The sequence below is a fragment of the Vipera berus genome (genome assembly GCF_964194415.1).
Source record: "Vipera berus genome assembly, chromosome: 4".
Classification (NCBI taxonomy): domain Eukaryota; kingdom Metazoa; phylum Chordata; class Lepidosauria; order Squamata; family Viperidae; genus Vipera; species Vipera berus.
This window is the reverse complement of record NC_138206.1, coordinates 24,406,948-24,427,346: the sequence shown is the minus strand read 5'-3', so window position 1 is coordinate 24,427,346 and position 20,399 is coordinate 24,406,948. Positions and strand designations below refer to the sequence as shown.

Sequence of the window (20,399 nt, the reverse complement as noted above, 5' to 3'; positions counted from 1 at the left end):
TGGTCAGTTTAGGCTTTACCAGCAATTCCCAAACACTAAGCAGACTTTCTGGACTAAGTGTTTGTGCAAATTTCAGCAAAGTATTTGTCACAGAATGTTTTTCACTATATGTATTCCTGCTTTCTCACATAATGTGACCCTTTCAACAGTTCTTAATTTGATGGACTTAGTCATGGCTGTGCAAAATATATACTAAGCTACAGCCACTAATCGAGAATCAAAGTGCCCCATGGAATTGAATAATAAGACTTACCATTTGCTTAAGTCAGCCTTGCTCAACACAGCATTAGTAAGATTTCTGGGCTACAAATCCCTTAATTCCCAAAAAGTAGGTTAAGAGCCATGTAAGCTTGCAGTCCAATATATCTGGAGGCTTTTAAGTGGGGAAGGCTAACTTAGACAATTTATGCTCCACAAGCATCCAGTGCTATGATCAATGCTTCCACAGTCTAGTCTAACATATCTGACAACATGCTAGAACACCTTCTAACACACCAAAGACAATAAGGGGTATTGGCTGCATACTTTTTATACTTTCAATGAGATCAAGAATATCTCCAAATATATTACTATCCTGTCTCCCACAATACACTTTAAGAAGTCAGTCTACGTTTGAACAACCGGAATACCCCATTCAATGCTACTACTAAATACATATTTGGGTACCAGTCTTCAGATGGCAATTAAGAAAAGCAGAAATACTGAACCCAGTGAGTTGGCCATCAACTGAGATAAAATCCCGTGAACATGGAGTAAGTGAAGTGCACAATGTTAATGGTCAAGTTTAGGCTCCTGCTTTTAGAACTGTATCTGGTATCCCTAACAAAGTTGCTCAATATGCCAATACTGCATACAACCACAAGATAATTGAATAATCAATGATCAAAGGCAATCTTCTCAGCTGGCAAATTGCTTCACTGGCACTTCTTTAAATAATGTGCTACAAAGCAGCTGCCTGGGATGACCATGCCTTCAGGTCATCTCTGAATGAGAAGCAGCCTCTGTCAGCAGAGCAGGGTTTTTTATATTCAAAAGAGAGCAAAATACAGTCAAAGAACATCCAAACTACTTCATGTTTTCAACCGAGCTTATCAGTATTTTGACTGTAAGTTAGGATTTTAGCAAAAATTTGATGGTCACTGTACAAAGAAAGGTTTTATGGTGTTTGGGAGGTGGGGGGAGAAAGGAATATTTGTGTTCATGTTTTTATATATATTAACTTGTTAACAATTTAGAAACCTTTAAAAAAAGCAAGTCAGTCTTATGAGCTAAATAAATAAAGTAACTGACTGACTACAATTGCAAGATCTAATACTGAGCCTGGAAGGTGAGTGACCGTGGTAGGCATTGAGTTTAGAAAATCAATTTTCATTTTTGAAGTCAGTAACTACTTAAGAATTCAAAAGTCGCTGGTGTCCTGCTTTAGAGAATGTACCACTCGGTGGTCATTTAGAAGATGCTTCTCCTTTTTTCCTAACTTTTTTCTAGTCTGGATAGAAATGTTCCTGGGAAGCTTTGACCCCAGCCACCCCTCCCCCCCAAAAGCAATTCCTTTCAGAATAATTTTTAGGCACGTTTTAGAAAATTGCTGTCTTGAAAATATCAGCACTTTTTGCAGAATTAGTTCATGAAAAATTGCAATTCAGAACAGCTTCGGTTGCACGTGCAGAGCTGTATACAGTATGTAGGCCTTCTGGGTGTTTACATTTTGTGCCTGCATTTTAATACAATCCATACTTCACCAAAGCCACAGATGTAAGCAGAGCTATTTGCAACTAACCCGAAATATTATTGTGGAAAAAGAAATCATTCAGAGTGAATGAATGATAAGTAACAGTAGGAGTTTTCCAGTGCTTTTGCCTCTAATCCCCGAAGATGTTTCCATGCATCAGACTACATTGCTATTTTTTGACCTCATATGCCAGTTCTGAGTTGCTGATGCTGAAATGACAAATGTACATTGCCTAATCATAAGGAAGTAGAGAATAGGTGGGACCAGCAACAAATCTTTCACTGCCGTTCATAACAACTTGCTTGGACTGCGTTTTTCCATATTCTGGGCCAAGTCTTTTTAAGTAGCTGCATTGGTCTTTCATCTTGGTACTGTGCTGACTTTAGCTGGAGTTGGGGGTCCTGATGAAGAGCGGTAAATGCGTGTTGGAGAAGTTGGAGATAGTTTAACAGGACTCATGGGTTCTGAGGTCTGCAGTTTCCACATCAGCTCTTCATTTGTCCTGCTCAGCCTCTTTTTTTCCTTGCTTTCCTTCTCAACATATTCTTGGAGATTAGCATTTTCTTCAGATAACTGTCTGGAGAAGGTGACAAGATAACACCAAACACGACATCACAAATAGGAAGAACACTCTGATCATCGACCAGGACTTCAACAAATACAATATTTTTTCCTAAAGAGCTTTTTTTACTCCACTGATAAAAAGAAAAATCATTATAATCATTTTCAAGCATAGGGAAGTCCAGCAACAGGCCTACATATAAATTATACCTGAACAATTTTATACTATACATTTAGAAACAACAGTGGAAAAAGTATCTGGATAAGTCCCCTAGTTCTACTAATAAAGACCTTAGATAGTAGGTTAGTCTGAGACAATCATTGCCAACTGAATATACATTGCTATGGTAGATGACTAAGTTATTTGACTCAGCAGAACATAGCATCATAATTTCATACCACTTAACAGCCAGAAAAGTTAATGCCACTAATAATATGTACATCAACTTATAGATGTTGACTTATGCTGGCAGATCTGGCAATGCAGATACAGAAAATTGGGAACAGCTTTTAAAAGCTTTTAAAGGAGCTGTGTGACTGACCCTTGCAAAAATGCATCTGCGTTAAGCAGATGAAGAGAAGAGCTTAGATGTACTCCAGTAAATAGGTTTTGAAACACCTCTTTCAAATACCACAGCTACAGTTGTCTAGCTGATAAATAAGGAAGTTTGTGCCCCAATAAAGGTATACATGATTCTTGAAGCTGTTTGTTTCTTATAACAAACTGCTCACCTGCATTTTGCTTCATAACTAGGACTATTCATTATTTTTTTTAAACTCTTGCTTATTTTGCAACTTTTTTTGCTTCTATTCCTTCAAAGGAAAAAGTTGATGAAATGTTCTGCCAAAGACTCAAGGAAGCAAGAACATGGTTAGAAAAGCACCCTTAACATTGGTGCAACAATGGACAATGATGTTTTACCTCATGTGGGTACATAAAGATAAGCAAAAGGCCCACAACCCCACTTCAGCAAAGTATTTCAATGGGAAGTGAATTTATGAAATTTTACTATGGTCAAATAAGCACTCAAAGAATTCATGGATGTTGTAATTTGAATTAAGCAATCTTTGATTCACAGTTCAGTCTTGTACAGTACAATCCTGCAAATGTTACTTGGGATGCTGGACAATTTTATTTTTTCTTTATTTTTTAAAATAATGTTTTGCATTCACATTTCTTGCACCCTTCATGGATCAGAATAAAGTATACTTTAGGCAATAGACATTGCCTTGGTGGAGCAGTGGGCCAATGCCTCCTTAAGTAACACCAGCTGCCTGCAATTAGTGCAGGTTCGAGTCCCACCAGGCTCAAGTTTGACTCAGCCTTCCATCCTTCCGAGGTAGGTAAAATGAGGACCCAAATTGTTGGGGGCAATAAGCTGACTTTGTAAAAATGCCGCTTGGGGGGGGGGCGAAAGCCCTAATAAGCAGGCATATACATAGAATGAAGGCTATTGCTAAGCACATTGATTTGTGCTTCTTAGAATGTAAGCCGCCCTGAGTCTTCGGAGAACGGCGGGATATAAATGGGATTTTAAAAAATACACATACATAGAAAATGTACGCAAAATGCACATTTTACAGAAAATATGCAAGCTAAGAGCACATTTTCAGTTCATTTACCAATGGGCAAAAGACTATGACTAAACACATGTGTGACTGATACCTTCATACCTATTTGTAAATAATTCCTGCTGAATGCATATATACAGTAGCAACCCTAATCAGCATGGCATATGAACTCTCAATGTAGAGAATAATGTTCATATTCTTCCAGGATTCTAATTCTCTTGAGCAATAGCAGCAAAGGAAACATAAAAAGACACAATTAAATCAGCTGATAGTTGCCCCTATCCTCTTGCTCTGTAGAAAATATTTAAACTGACCTTGTCACCACAGTGTTCTGATCAATCCTGACTTTGAAGTCTTCATTTTGTTGTTGTAGTACTTGAATTTTTTCTTCTAGAATTAAATTCTTTTCTGCCTAAAGAGATAGGCAGGTGGTTATATTTACAAGCATGGGTGTCTGTGACGGGTGGGACTGGGAGAATGATGAAAGTATTTTGACAATATGATTCAACCCTGAGCATTTTTGCAAAAACATTGTAATGAAGCATGCATGTCCCTAGGAGGGAAATCCTGCACAGAGTTGTTATTCTGAGAAATTGCTGGATTCTACGGATGCCTCTGAATCTAAGCAATTTGTACTGGAGACTTTCTTCAAAGGATTATGATATAGAAGTTTTCCACAAGACATTTCTACCCAGATCTGAACTAAACCACACATACATTCACCTCTGGAGTCTAATAATTAAAAAATTACTGCAACCACATGTAAGATGCAGCCAAGGCAGACAAAAGTTTCTAAGAATTTGTCACTAGCAATTCTACATAAGTTGCTGATCAAGTGTTGTCACGGGAAACAATTTTTATCTAGGCAAAGAGAATCCCAAATGCACTGGCAAAAGTGAGAGCTATACACCTCTGCATCTGGAAGGTGCAGGGCTTTTTTTGTCATAGAACGCCCAGAACGGAGTTCCAACACCTTTTTTTGGATGGAACCTTGTAGGGTAGGCAAGGCAGGTTGTATGACCTGTGTGAGTTCCGGCACCTTTTTCTTTTACAAAAAAGCACTGGGAAGGTATCTAATTGGGCAAGATTGTTCTGATAGATAAGCAGCAACATACTAATCTGTGCTTTTTAATCACTCTTCAAGTTTTTCATAAACGATATGAAAACAGCAGCAAATGAGACATCACCAGCTTTTCTAGCTCCATGATCCTCTTTTCTTGTTGATGAATGAGTACATTCTTCATCTCCAGGACCTGCTTTAGGCTCTTCATATCTTCTTCTAAATGCTGATATGGAGCCAGGGCAACCTAAAAGAATGTAGGATGACATGAGAATGACATAGGGGATCATATGCTCAGTAGTGTAAAAACAAAAAAAAACAAACAGCTTGTACAAATCAGTCCTGATTTAATTAAATTGGCAGCCTGAATACAACTTGATTAAAGAAAACAGCAAGATGCTGGTTGATGCAGCTGAACTGACTGAAGCTTCTCCACTCAGAAGCTATGAAGGGAAGACTCAGAATGCTGGCACCTGCTTCATATTTTGACAAGATGGAATGAAAACAGCAGGGATGGTAGACTTATTTGTAGACGTTAATCCAGAAAGTTGCAGGCTTCAATCAGTAGGCCCTTTAGTCTGGATCGGCATTTCTCTTGTAATGTCATAGAACAAGAAGAACATCTCCTTTTGTATTTTGGAGTTAGAGTGAATAATGTACAAACATATATTGATTACCTCTAGTTGTTCTTCAGTGTTTTTCTTCAATGCCTCTTCAAATCGTTTTGCCTTGTCCTTTAGAGACTGGCTTTGAAAAGTGAGCGTATCTACCTGGTCCTGTAAAATGATATTAAATACAATCACTTGTGAATGATGATCTAATTCACTTCTGGGAAAACATTTTAGATATGTCCTCTGGGGGAAAAAAGTAATTGTTTTAAGTAAAACCCAAAGTGGGTAGCATAGAGTTCTCTGAGCCTCAAGGCAAATCTGTCAGACATGAGTTACTAATTAATGTTGAGAAAGCACCCTACTGGCTCCAGCAATTAATGGGAGAGGAGAAAGAGGAGAAAAGGAGGAGGAGGAGGATCTTCTCCCCTGCAGCAATGAGCTTGAGCTTTATGGCCATTTTCCCTCACTATTTTGACTACATAAAACAGGGGTGTCAAACCCAATTTCATTGAGGGCCGCATCAGCATTGCGGTTGCGCTCAGGGGGCCGGGTGGGTATGGCCAGGGTGGGCATGGCCTACTGGGTGGGTGTGGCTAGAGTGCGTATGGCCTACTGGGTGGGCGTGGCCAGCTCTACATCGTTCGCATCAAGGGTGCCTATGGGGGCCTGGGCAGGAGTGGGACAGATCTGAGGGTCTCTGGCAGAAGGAGGGTCTCTGGGCCAGGGCCAAGGCAGTGGGGGCCCTTCCCTCACTGTTTCCAGGATGGCTTCGCGGGCCGCATGAAACCACTTCGCGGGCCGCATCCGGCCCCCGGGCCTTGTGTTTGATATGTCTGACATAAAATATGCCTTCCTTGACTGAAAGGAGAGGAGGTGGCTGACATGGAAGACCAGGTTCTCCTGCTTGAGTAGGGGGCTGGACTAGAAGACCTCCAAGGTCCTTTCCAGATTCTATTCTATTCTATTCTATTCTATTCTATTCTATTCTATTCTATTCTATTCTATTCTATTCTATTCTATTCTATTCTATTCTATTCTATTCTATTCTATTCTATTCTATTCTATTCTATTCTATTCATTTTCTCCATCCTTCCATTTGTAGATCTTACTCCTGTGGTTTAACTCTTCTTATAGCCTGCATCATCAAGTTCCATTTTACAGTAGATAGAAGGTATGGGGCATGGGAGAATGGCCTTCCTGATTTCCCTCTTTGTTTGCCCTTGCACACTTCTAAACATGGCGTCTATACCAGCTTTAAATCTCTGTGAACTTAAATTGTTATCTGTGTTCAGGAACTAAGTCAAGTTATTTTGAGCTCAGCTGCAGGACATTTGGAGCTATAGTAAAACTAGCCTTGTCTTTGAAATGTTGCAGCTTGCTGGAGCTGGCAGTTGTCCATTTCCAAGCTTGCAGGAGGGAGCTCTGCCTCCTGACTCAGTCAGAGCTTTTAGATGTTCTAGCTTAGCCTGTCTTTTAAGGAGAAAGTATTTAAGTCTCACAGTGTTTAAGATCCCCAGAACAGAAACTGCTCTGATATTTTTTTATACAACTAGATGAATACACAGCAAAATGGGATGTGTATGTGTGTGTGTGGGAGTGTCATATGCATAAGCAAGTGTTTTATTTTCCTCCTGTCTATTCAAGAGTTAAAAGATTTGTTGCTTTGCTTTTTGAGGATTTATAGCATTTGAGGCCACCAGTGATTCTTTGTCCTTGTCATGAAGCTGGCAGTTTTCTGCAGGTCTGTGTTGTGTTAGTTTAAGAAATGCCAATTGTCTATGCTGCCACATCATTCTAAGCCAGAATTACAAGAATTACCAATTACAATTGGTCGAGGTAGCAATTTCACCCTTCAAAAACACAGAAAATGCTCCCCACCCAGCCTAGTACACCCCTTGGGTTACTTTTAAGGCAAATCATAATGTTTAGGTAAAGGTAAAGGTTCCCCCGCACATGCGTGCTACTTGTTTCTGACTCTAGGGGCCGGTGCTCATCTCCGTTTCAAAGCCGAAGAGCCAGTGCTTGTCCGAGGACGTCTCCGTGGTCATGTGGCTGGCATGACTAGATGCCAAAGGCGCACAGAACGCTGTTACCTTCCCACCGTAGTGGTCCCTATTTTTCTACTTGCATTTTTACGTGACTTCGAACTGCTAGGTTGGCAGAAGCTGGGACAAGGAACAGGCGCTCACTCTGTTATGCGGCACTCGGGATTCGACCTGCCAAACTGCCAACCTTCTGATCGACAAGCTCAGCGTCCTAACCCACTGAGCCACCGCGTCCCTTCTGCTATATCTACCAAGCTCTTGAATAAACCATAGATAAAATAGTCCATGGTGGCATGTGAGCATAGCCAATACGTGAAAAAAGCATTATCTTTATTTCTTTTTTCCTATTATTCATTCATGGAAGAATATGTTTCACTGAATACAGTATTTGAAAATGCTGTGTCATCAGTACTGATAGCCATGACTCTGTTCCTAACAGTAATGCCAAAATGTGTATTGTGACATAATGTTGCAAGCATCTTATTTCTTTTGCAACAGCAAGCACAAATATGTAAGGTTTTAAAATCGTGCACAACATATATTTAGTCATTTGTCCTTCCCTCTACCTCTTTTATATTGTGCTATTTATCATGATTTAAATTTGGTTTTAATGCAACCTTTTGAAATCTGACTTTGCAAGCCACTGAACAAAGGTAACGTGTAAATCAATAATCAATAATTTACATACGTGTCTTTGGTATATGCGCTTGAGGAAGCGTGATGGCTCAGTGGCTAAAGACGCTGACCTTACCAGTTGGAAAGCTGACAGCCCCGGTTCAAGACCTGAGCACTGCATGAAGGGGTGAGCTCCCATTACTTACCCAGCTCCTGCCCACTTAGCAGCTGAAAAGCATGCAAATATGAGTAGATAAACAGGTACCACTTTGGTGGGAAAGTAACAGCATTCAGTGGACCTCAGTGTATAGTCATGCTGGCCACATGACCATGGAAATTGTCTTTGAGCAACAATGGCTCCCCTGGTTAAGAAATGGAGATGAACACTGATCCCTATAGTTGGACATGACTGGACTTTTACCTTTATATATGCTTGATTTCAATGTTCATCAGAAACTCACCTGAATAGATCAGGCTAGTTCAGCCATAATCTTTGCTTGCAAGGGAACTGCTCCAGCCTTCTGATCATTTTGCCAGCTGTTTTCTAGCTCTCTAATATCCTTTTCAGTCATGATAACAAGAACTGTACACAATACTCCAAGGACATTTCCTCAATAGTAATTTAGTGTCTTGTAGCATCAGCCAGCCAGGGCTGTAGTGATATAAAGCCTGTCTTTGTTACAGTTTTATCACCCCAATGATACCTGGAAGTCACTATAAATCATTACTGAGCAAATAGCACAAATGGGGTCTTATCACAGAACTGGGTAAGAGCAAAATTATATTAGCAGTTCCTTTTTCAATTTCATTTTTATTGCCTCCAAGCATGAAATTGGGCCTGTTTCACAAAGGGATTCACATTTTCATCAAGTTGTGCATTATGGCTACAAGCCAGTCATTGTCAGCTTGGATATCATGTATATATAAACAAAGCACTCTTAACAGTTTCTGTCCAAGTCATTGAGCTGGAAATGACTTCAGAGGTCATCTAATCCTACCTCCTCTTTCCCCAAAGCATTCTGGACAGATGGTTACCTAATCTCTACTTTGAAGGCCTACATACCATTTCCTGAGATACCTATTGGTTGACCTGCATCCTCTTCCCTGTAATTTCAAGCTCTTGATTCTGGTCCTGCCTTACAGGATGACAGAGAACAAGTCCAGTTCTTCCTTTACAATGACAACTCTTTAAAGATCTGAAGACTTTATTTCTGCAGGTTTAACATTCCATGTTCCTTTAATTATACCGCATAGGGTTTGGCTTCCACTTTTTCCGTGATCTTGTTAGCCCTTCTCTGAACTTGCTCCAATGAAGTCTCTTTTAGACTGTAGTGTCCAGATCTGGGCACCTTAGTTCAAATTGGGATTGATGAAGCAGAATAGAGCAGGATAATTAGATCTTGTGATCTGGACTGTATCTTGTGAATTCATCCCAGAACAGCATTGCTTCTTTAACCAGACTTTCCATTTCTCCCTGCTAAAGTTTCTTTCTGTTCAAACAGTTTAGATCTTTTTTGGATCCCCACTTTCTCTTCTAAAAACATTAGCCAGACCTGATTTTGTGCAAGTGTGATTTCCTCAACTGTCACTGCACGTTTTTTTTTGTTCGTCAGAAAGTTCATTTCTAACTGTACATTTTCCCCTGCTCTCTGCACCTGTTGTGATAACTTATCTGGTAACCATAGTGAATCCCATATGACTAGCTATGTTATGGTTTCAGTCTGTTTATTGCGCATGTCTAGAGAAAGTTCTGAGTTGTTATCTGTATTGTTTTCTTCACTTTGCTGTTACTGACTGTTACGTTTAGGATGTAGTGAGCTAGCTCTTATTATTATATATATTTAGTTTTTATATTTTTGTAAGTAAAAGGTATTTAGTAAGATTATGCGTCGTGTTTTTCTTGCCTTCCTGCAAGCATATCATGCATTCTCTGAAGCACGGTCCGTCGCCCTCTACAAAGGTGATTTTTACCTTGACATTTTGGTAGCAGAGAATGGTTTGATTTATGTTTTTGGAGATGCATGTTTCTGCGGCTGTTATCAGTTAGTTAGTGCTAGTGAGGCAGCGGTGATTAACTGCTGAAACATGTCAGGAAGGAAGCCACGGCTAAAAAGGAGTCTTTCTGTGGGGCAGTTTCCTTCAACTTTAAAAACTCCGATAGCTTCGGTCACATGCCTTGGAGAAGACGCACCTGCTCCTGTCGACGATGCAAGGTCAGTCACTCCTTTTTCTACTTTTCCAAGCTCCCTGGCAGCTGTTTTTGGAAATGTTCCCACTCCAGGGGCTCAAGATGAATTTCAAAGGCTTGGAGCGAAACTTAAAGTCCAGCCGAAGAAAATTCCTTCTGCTCCCTCAAGCCCCAAGCAAACTATGCGAGATAGGGCTATGCAAGGCTACTGTGAACAAATTGGGGTTTTTGAAAGGCGTTTGCAGCAGGCAAAGGAATATGTGTCAATGGTTCAGCAATATGAGAGGAATTATGAGCATGAACCGGCCATATTGCCACACCCACAAGGAGAAGCCATATTGCCTCCTTCTTCCCCAAAGCCAAAGTCACGCCCATCATTGAGTGTCATGCAAGACGAATGGGAACCGGAGGCTCCTATGTCACATGATCATGGGCTGTCCCAAAGGCCATACAGAGCCACAGTGATGCCTGAAGCAAATGTTATAGCACCATCTACTGGTGAAGCTGCATTAAGACATAAATTGGAGCTCTCACTCTCGCAATTGTCTATGGAGGAGTCTTTGCTCAGAGATACAAGATTTCTGCCATTATCTGAGGCTCCAGTCCCTGATGGTGCTAGGATTCCTGTTACTATTGCTTCTCCTGTTAATATTGCTTCTATGCAAGTCCCTCTACCTGGCAGAGCACAGCCATATTTAACCCACATGCAATTGCCACCGGGTTCTTATATGCGAAGGCCAGTGTCATCTGCAGATTATGCTAATGCACCAGCCCCAGCGCCAGCGCCTCCTGCTGGCCAGGGTGGAATAGCAGCTCAAAGACAGTCACAGCCAGCACCAAGACTACCGGTAGCTTCAATGCAACTGCCGCATGTCCAGGCACAGACGCCACTGGTGCCCCCTGCAGGTTATGGTCGGATTGCACAACCTGCACAGCCAGTACCTCAATTGTATATTCCTCATCAAACACCTTCCATTGTACCACTGGCTGGTGACTCAAAATTAAAGAAGTCAGGACAGAATTACAGGGCATGGGTCAGTGAGGTTGGACTTTTGTTACGCAGAGAAGGTACTCACATGATGGTGTTTAATCCTCCTGCCCAGCCATGGACTCCTGACATATGGGACTTGGATAATAGAGCATGCACAACATTATTGATGTCAATGGACATTGAATTGCAGCTCACGTTTTCACAAGATGCAACTGCCCAACAAATTTGGACTCAGTTAGAGGCATGTTATCGGCCTACATCAATTGAGTCTACATGTTTGCTTTTGTCTGAGTTCCATGGTTCCAGATTAAAACCTGGTGAACATATTGGAGCACATTTGACTAAAATGAAAGGTATTAGAAAAGAACTGGGTGAAAAAGGCTATCCTATTGATGATTTTCAAATGATCAGCATTATCATTAACTCTTTGAATCATGAGTGGAAAGATGCTATTTCCAAGATCAATCAAGTGCCTATTGCTCAACGCACAGTGGATCATGTATGCAGAATTTTAGCTGAAGAAGAGGCAGTTATGCAAGCCACGCCACATTTAAGGGAACCACCTGCATCAAGAGCTTCAGCGAGGCGTGCCTTCCGTGGAAGGACCTACGTTCCAAGAATGCCAAGATGCTACATCTGCAATCGTGTGGGACATGCCACCCGGGATTGTCCCCAACGAGTTCCAGCGCCCGTCACATACCAGCCCAGAGGAACAGATTCCAGAGGAGGCAGAGGTAGAGGCGGACGACAAAGTCGTGGTCGTGGTTCCAGGCATGATCCACAAGCTCCACTTGTCACATTGGTTGTGACCAACGATCCACAGCCTCAACCAGAGTACGACAGATGACTTCTTTGGACTTTGGACAGCGGAGCAGCATTACATGTTACCTACAGAAAAGAGCTTTACACTGAGATGCACGAGCCTGAACCTGAACTTCGTGAACTTTACTCTTTTTCCAATCATCCTGTTCAGGTCATGGGAAAAGGAACTGTCTACATTGAAGAGCTTGATGCTCTCATTCCAAATGTTTACTATGTTCCGTCTGCCAGTAGTAATTTGCTTAGTCAGAGTCATTTGTCTAGGTTTTCTCATTTTCAGGTCCACCATCTTGAAAAAGCAAGTTATATAGTCAAAGACGGAGATATTGTTGCTGAAACCGTGTTGATTGGTGGTGTTTATTATTTAAAACCAAAGTCTAAGCAGCAAGAGCAGGCAAGTATACACGTTCCAAAAAGCACAGGCCCAGAGAGAGACGTCCCAGAGAGAGATCCTGTTGCTACTCCAAAGGTTCCTAATAATGATAAAAATACAAAAAAGACACAGGTTGCTCACAGCAAGCCTGGGGTTCCTAATAAAAATGCTAATGTTGAGAATTCACTAACAGGTAAACCTTTGCATTCCAGGTGTATCCATAAGTGGCACAGAAGATTGGGTCATGCCAGTTTCCGTGTTCTGAAGAAGATGCCAGAGTTCGCAAGAGGTTTGGATCTAAAGGGGTGTAAGGTGTTTTTGGACTGTGCTGTCTGCAAGAAAGCCAAATCCAAAGCAGCAGCAATTCCAAAACGCGCTACACGCCTGTCAACACGCATTTTTGATTTGGTACACACTGACATAGTTGGTCCTTTTGCACCCACACTTGGTGGTAAAAGATATTTCTTGACAATCGTTGATAATTATTCTAGATATGGATATGTATATCCTATGAAAGAAAAATCTGAGACCTTTCAGATCTTTAAAGACTTTGCTAGTCTTGTCTATACCCAATTCGAGGTCAACATTGCCAGAATCCAGAGTGATCGCGGTGCTGAATTCATGTCTCAGCGTTTCCAGGACTGGATGCGTGAGAATGGGATAGTACATCAGACATCCGCTCCTTATACTCCAGCTGAAAATGGGGTGGCAGAACGCAGAAATGGGGTTTTGCAAACCATGATGCGTTGCCTCCTTGAAGATGCTAACCTCAGTCTTCCATACTGGGGTGAAGCTATCAAATATGCTAACCATATCGTCAACCGTACTTGGAGTAGTGTGATAAATCAGACCCCTTATTTCATGTTGTATGGACACAAGCCTGATCTCTCACATCTCCATATTTTTGGTTCCTATGCTATGGTGAATATTCCTTTAGTCCAAAGAAAGAAAGGGGGTCCTGCAGCAAAAAGGATGAGATTTATGGGCATTGATGATAATTCAAAATGGAGCAAATACATTGACTCTCATCATGTTATTGTGGTTTCACAATCTGCTACTTTTGAGGAAGATGCTGACTGGTCCAGGATTCATTCTAACGATCCTGGAGTTTATTTTCCTAGAGATGATGTTGCTGACGCCACGCAACCTGATGATCAAGATTCACAGGAGAATGTTCCTTCCACGAGTTCTTCTCAATCTACTGTTCCGTCTTCGCAAGCCGCCGATGTTGCTGCTGGCGACGATGATGAAGACGAGGACGACACGGAAGAAGAATGGACGGTTGGCCCGAGACGTTCCAAGAGGACCACAAAGGGAATCCCTCCAAAACGGTATTCGTGGCAAGTAACAAAAACACCTGTACCTTTGATTTGTAATGTTACACTTCCACCTGAGAAGTTCACACAGATCAAACATCTTCCTGAATCAGAACAAGATAAATGGTTTGAGGCAATGCAGGCTGAAATGGACAGTCTAAAGAAACTCCAAGTGTTTACGCCTGCAAGCCCTCCAGCAAACAAGAAAGTTATTGGTACTCGATGGGTCTACAGGATCAAAAAGAAGCCGAATGGTGAGTCGTTGTACAAGGCCAGACTCGTAGCCCAGGGTTTCGCTCAACGTTATCCTGAGGACTATACAAATACATACTCACCCACAGTGCGGACTGAAAGTGTGAAAATTGCTTTAGCCACTGCAACTATCCTTGGCCTGGAAGTTTTCCAGTTCGACGTTGAAACGGCTTATCTTCACGCTGATCTTGATGAAGACATCTACGTCAAAGGTCCTCCAGGTTTCAGACAGCAAGAAGGGGATACCTGGTTTCTACACAAAAGTCTTTATGGTCTGAAACAGTCTGGTTTAATGTGGTACTTATGTCTTTCTGACAAACTAAATTCAATGGGCTTTATTAAGTCCGAAACAGATGAATGCGTGTTTACTAAAAGATCCGGTAATAGGTATGAGATAATTCTTGTTTATGTCGATGATATTGTTTATATTGGTCCAAATAAGCAGATGAGTGAGGTTTTTGCTAAAGCTTTACAAAGGTTCTTCACACTGAAGTGTTTAGGATGTATTAACACTTATTTAGGTGTTCAAATTGCCAAAACTCAGAAGGGGTTTAGTCTCACACAGGAAGAGAAGATTGAACAACTGTTACATCACTGTAACATGGAGGACGCTAAGCCTGTGAGTATACCCATGCAAACTGACTTTCACATTTTGGCACATGAACCAAATCCTGAGTTCGAAGATCAAACACTATATCGCTCAGTCATTGGGTCGCTGCTGTATATTAGTAGTTGGACTAGACCCGACATTGCACTTAGTGTTAATCTTTTATCACGACACGTAGGCAAGGCAAAACAGTTTCATTGGACATGTGTTAAAAAGTTATTGAGGTATCTAAAACACACCAAAGACATGAAGTTGTTGTTGGAACCCACACATACTGACTATGCAGAGTTATGTTGTTTTGCAGATTCAGATTGGGCGAGTGATAAGAAGTCACGGAAAAGTACATCAGGTTACATGATGTTCTTAAATGGATGTCCTGTTTACTGGCATGTGCGTAAACAGAATCTTGTTTCTTGTTCCTCTACAGAAGCTGAGTATGCTTGTGTGTCTGATGCATGCAATTCTTTAACCTGGTTTGATGCTTTAATCACAGATATCTGGACACATCCGATTCGACCAATCACAGTGATGGAAGATAATGAATCTGTGGTTTATATTTCTGAAACACGTTTTACAGGTTCAAGGTCCAGACACATTGACATCCGATATCAAAACATAAGGCAACTGGTGAAACAAGGTTTTGTGACATTACAGTATGTGCCTACACGTGATCAAATTGCTGACATGCTGAACAAACCACTTCCTACAGCCCAGCATGAGTATCTGCGTGAGAAGATGTGCCTTACTTGAGTCTTCACTTTGCTGACGAAAGAAGGGGAATGTCACTGCACGTTTTTTTTTGTTCGTCAGAAAGTTCATTTCTAACTGTACATTTTCCCCTGCTCTCTGCACCTGTTGTGATAACTTATCTGGTAACCATAGTGAATCCCATATGACTAGCTATGTTATGGTTTCAGTCTGTTTATTGCGCATGTCTAGAGAAAGTTCTGAGTTGTTATCTGTATTGTTTTCTTCACTTTGCTGTTACTGACTGTTACGTTTAGGATGTAGTGAGCTAGCTCTTATTATTATATATATTTAGTTTTTATATTTTTGTAAGTAAAAGGTATTTAGTAAGATTATGCGTCGTGTTTTTCTTGCCTTCCTGCAAGCATATCATGCATTCTCCGAAGCACGGTCCGTCGCCCTCTACAAAGGTGATTTTTACCTTGACATCAACTTCTTAAACCAGGTTATTAATAAAAATGAATCAGGATTCAAGATAGAGAAACAATGATTTTTTTCCACCATATTCCTCATTTGCTGCCTTTAAACATTATGTGGCTTGATATTCAAAAATATTTTGAAGCAGAGAACAAACAAATAACAAAAATCTTACCCCAGAAATCTTAACCTGGGGGGGGGTTCTTGAGTACCATCTGTGTGCAAACTCACAGCACTAATCAGAAAAATAGTAGACAAGTACAACTGATGAAAAGGGAAGCCAGGAAGTATTTTAATAAACACAAACCGCTCCGTATCAAGATACTTTAGTGTCTGTTTCATGCTGCTGCTTTTGAACTGCTGGAAGAATTTTGCTCTTCCAGGAGACTCACATAATGTAACAAGCAACAATTTCAACCAGCATATGAATAAAATACTAACCTGGAGTGACAAACGCAACTTTTCAAAATTTTCTTCAAGCTCTCTTTTTTCTTGCTCATGAGCAGACTTCATTTCTAGAGGGAATTTTTGTAAAGAAATCACACATGTTTCATGAGCATGCCCATGTTTGCATTTTAATATGATTTCAATGAAAACTGCAATAGTTAAAAAAATAAATAAATTTGGAACTGCTGAATGAATATTTGTTGATTCAGTTACTGTGATCTAGTGAATTTAGAAGTTTCCTGTTGTAAACTCAGCTGACAGCCTACACATTGTGGAAATAAATAAATAAATAAATAAACAAAGAAAGAAAGAAAGAAAGAAAGAAAGAAAGAAAGAAAGAAAGAAAGAAAGAAAGAAAGACATCCCTCCTCTTAAATATTGATGACATTTTGTTGACCCCCAGTAATTTGTGTTTAATAACCCATGTGTTAAAAATTAATAGCCCAATTAATTGTTATAAGCTCATGACTTCATAAATAATAAAAACCTGTTACAATGCTAAATTCACTCACAAGAGGGCAATCTTACTGCATAAACCTCAGATGATTGGAGAGAAGCAACATCTGTGCTAATTCTTACAATTACTCTTCAAACAGCATATTAGTTTAGACAAGAAGTGGAATTTTGTTTATTAAAGAATGATGAGAAATACATTCATGACAGAGATGTAAAATACACTTAATATATATCAAAATAGCTTTGAAAAATATTAATAATGATGGTTAGAGTATGTATAATTGAGAAACAGTACTGATATTTAATGATTGGGATTCCATACTTAGGAAAGTCAATAGTGCTTTCAATAATAGTCTACCTTAGAGTCGTTGCTAAATATTTATTTCTATAGCAGTGCTTTAGACAAAGCTTCTCCAATTTTAGTGGGCCATTTGCATTGCCTTTAACTTTATCCTGTCCAAATTTGATAGATTATAAGTTCCTAGGTAGAAGCTGTTGCTAGGGAAACTATGTCATAATAAAACTGCTAGTCAAAAAGATACTAGAGCAATTTTTACAATTTTCCTAGCAAGCTCTTTTGTGACCATAGCTCAGTACTAATATGTGCAGAAAAGGAATTGTTAGCATTGGTTTTTTTAATATATAAATATCTTAGAAGGATTAAGCCAAAATAATCCCAATGGAGGCCCCCAAAACATTCTCTGTCATTGTAGATAACATTGAGTGAAATGGACCAGCATAAGATAGGAACTATCTTATCTATATATCTCAGTTTCGTCTATCAAGTGAAATGTTAAATGAATAAGCAAAAAATTGATTGTGAGTTGTTTAATATGGATTTCTGATGGTAGGAAGAGTCAGTTTAGTACTCTTCATACATTTTGAATGAATAAAACCTGATCAGCATGATCAAGAGTTTTGGGAATTATAGACAAAATATTTAGAGGGACAAGGTGAGAAATTAGTGTAATATAACTTGATGTGTCTAGTCAAAATATTTCTTTTTAAAATAATATTTCTTTGAATGAATGCCCTGTAAAAATAAAAATAGAGAACTCACAACCTATTGTAGAGACCTATCTGGAAGTTTTTCTTTATATTTAAATAAAATCTAGATAGTTGCAATGTACATGCATTATAGACTTTTAGAATTATACACCCATAGAACAATTCAACTGGGGACAGCCTCAGAGTTGGGCTTTTTGCTATTATTATTATTATTATTATTATTATTATTATTATTATTATTATTATTATTATTATTATTATTATTATTATTATTATTATTATTATATTATTGGTTATCCTATTCATGGACCCAGAAGAGCAGTTTTACAACAAGCAACCTCACACTTGGGCCACCCAACTTTCAAATGTCACCTCTCAGTATGGATTCCCCATCCAATTTCCAGTCTAATCAGATCTAAAGGCCAACAAAGTCTTCAAAAAAAGCATTATTGATGTGGCTTCCCAAGATAATATTGCAGCACTTAAATGTGTCAAGTCTCTAAAGTGACTGGCTCAATAAAAGCCACCTTCTGTCATAAAAATATCTGACATCGTATATGCCTGAACATCTCAGAAGAGCTTTTTCTAGAAATCATTTTGAACAAATGGGCTCAAATGGTAAGACGTGGGAGGTTTTATGGAGTCCCAATTGAAAAAAGACAGTGTATTTGTGGAACACCAGCCACTGAAGACACTGAACACATTCTTGTTGACTGCAGATTGTACTCTCCATAAGCTTATTATACCCTTATTTGAAAATTTAAAAATATTGGGGCAGCCAGGAGAAACAGTCTTATTTATTGCAGGGAACGAACCTCCACGTCACCTGCACTCTTCTTTTCCAAGTCCATCTCAAAAAGGACAGAATACATAGATCAGATTGGGGTTAACTATAGCAGTGACAATTGATTTATAGTCATTTATTTATGCTACAATCAACTGACTAAATTATAAAGTTTTCTTCGTTCCTTTAATTGATAACTTTCTGTAGAAGTGAGATTTTCTGTATTTATTTATATCTTGCCTTTATTAATTTTACAAGTACCTCAAGGGAACAAACATGCACAATACTCCTTCCTCCTCCTATTTTCACCACAACAACTACTGTAAGTGAGGTGGGTTGGGGTGAGAGAGAATGACTGGCCCCAAATCACTCAGCTGGCTTTCATAGCTAAGTGGGATTTGAACTCACAGTCTCCAGCTTTCTAGCCTGGTACCTTAACCCTTAGACCAGGGGTGTCAAACTGCCAGCCCGTGGGCCAGACACATCATGTGTCTGCCACCCCATTGCCGGCAATGGCAAAACAGTTCTAACACGTCGCATGATGTCATGTGACGTCACGAGTTTGACATGTCTTCCTTAGACCAACATCGCCCAGTTTTAGTCTGATACTTGAAATTAAAATAAAATAACCAAATTTCAGCCTGACACTTGAGAATTTGTATAATATAGTATAATTTCCTGGACTTTTCTGAGGAAGGCATCCCACAAATTCAAATTGGTTCCTCCCATATCACCATCTAAAATGATAGAACAATCCAGTGCTTGCTAGGATTACAGAATTACCGTGAATTTTGTGCTCAAATTCATCTTGAAGTTCTTCAATGGCAATTGCGTGGCTATTTTCCATCTCTAATACTGCCACTTCCTGAGTTGCTGCAATGTCATCCACCTGTTGAAATAACAAAACACAAATAGAAGTAAACTAGCTATGGTGGCTTTAAACAAGAACAGTTGGATCTTATGAAAACAAGAGATTACATTTGACAGATCTAATCCAATAGAATATTTATATCTGAAACACATTTTTTCAGCAAGTTCCTCCTAACAGTGAGAAAGGTAATTGCTTGAGGAGCTAAAAACTTGACTAACAGATTTTCTTCCAATCCACCTTTCAACTAGCCTGTTCATGGATGAATCTATGGATCTTTTGACTGATTATATTTGTAAGTATTTTGGTGCACAGCAGGCTCTCTTGAACTATGGCATGAGTCCCTACAGTTGACTTGCAAAGATTCTACATGGTTGCAAGTAAGAGTCTTTGATTTTTATGCATGCATAGTATATACTCTATCTCTTTGGTTTGTCAACTCCAGAGATTCAACCTGAGATATTTTGTATAACTATCAGCTATGGTGCTTCATGTCCAAACCTGTTATATATTTTATATATTTTCTTGCACCAGGTTGAGATCATTCTGAAGTCATGGTTGGACAGAACAAAGTCATATATTTTTGTAATCTACTGTAGCCTTCCCCATAAAAGCATTTCTTAAATACAAGTAGTCCTTGGTCATCAGACAATTGTAACATAGGTTACTACATGATGGCACCAAATTTTATGACCTGTTTTTGGTGATTGTTAAGTGAATGCAAAAAGCAAACATTGTTTGCTATGGGGTGTTTTTTTGCTGGAAACTGGAAGTAAATGCTGGTTTCTGGCAAAAATGTCTTAAAGGATGGTCATGTCACCATGGGACTCTGCAAACAGCTGTAAATGCTGGCCAGCTACCAAGCACCCAAAAAGTGGCCATGTCAAGGCAGAGAGGGGTCCTGGACTTTGAATCTGGGATATAAGACAC

The 20,399-nt window shown here is 39.7% G+C and overlaps 1 protein-coding gene across 1 annotated transcript in view; it reads right to left on the bottom strand.

The window, feature by feature from the left end:
- Positions 1 to 1,867: 1,867 nt before the first annotated feature.
- Positions 1,868 to 20,399, bottom strand: part of MTUS2 (microtubule associated scaffold protein 2) — a gene marked incomplete at its 5' end in the record, with an annotated part of 205,844 nt that continues 187,312 nt past the window's right edge. The window contains 6 exons of the mRNA XM_081327497.1: positions 1,868 to 2,309; positions 4,180 to 4,277; positions 5,053 to 5,172; positions 5,603 to 5,701; positions 16,348 to 16,421; positions 19,385 to 19,490. Of these exons, the coding sequence (XP_081183623.1) occupies positions 2,093 to 2,309; positions 4,180 to 4,277; positions 5,053 to 5,172; positions 5,603 to 5,701; positions 16,348 to 16,421; positions 19,385 to 19,490 (714 nt within the window). The 3' untranslated portion in view covers positions 1,868 to 2,092. The remainder of the gene's footprint in view (positions 2,310 to 4,179; positions 4,278 to 5,052; positions 5,173 to 5,602; positions 5,702 to 16,347; positions 16,422 to 19,384; positions 19,491 to 20,399) is intronic.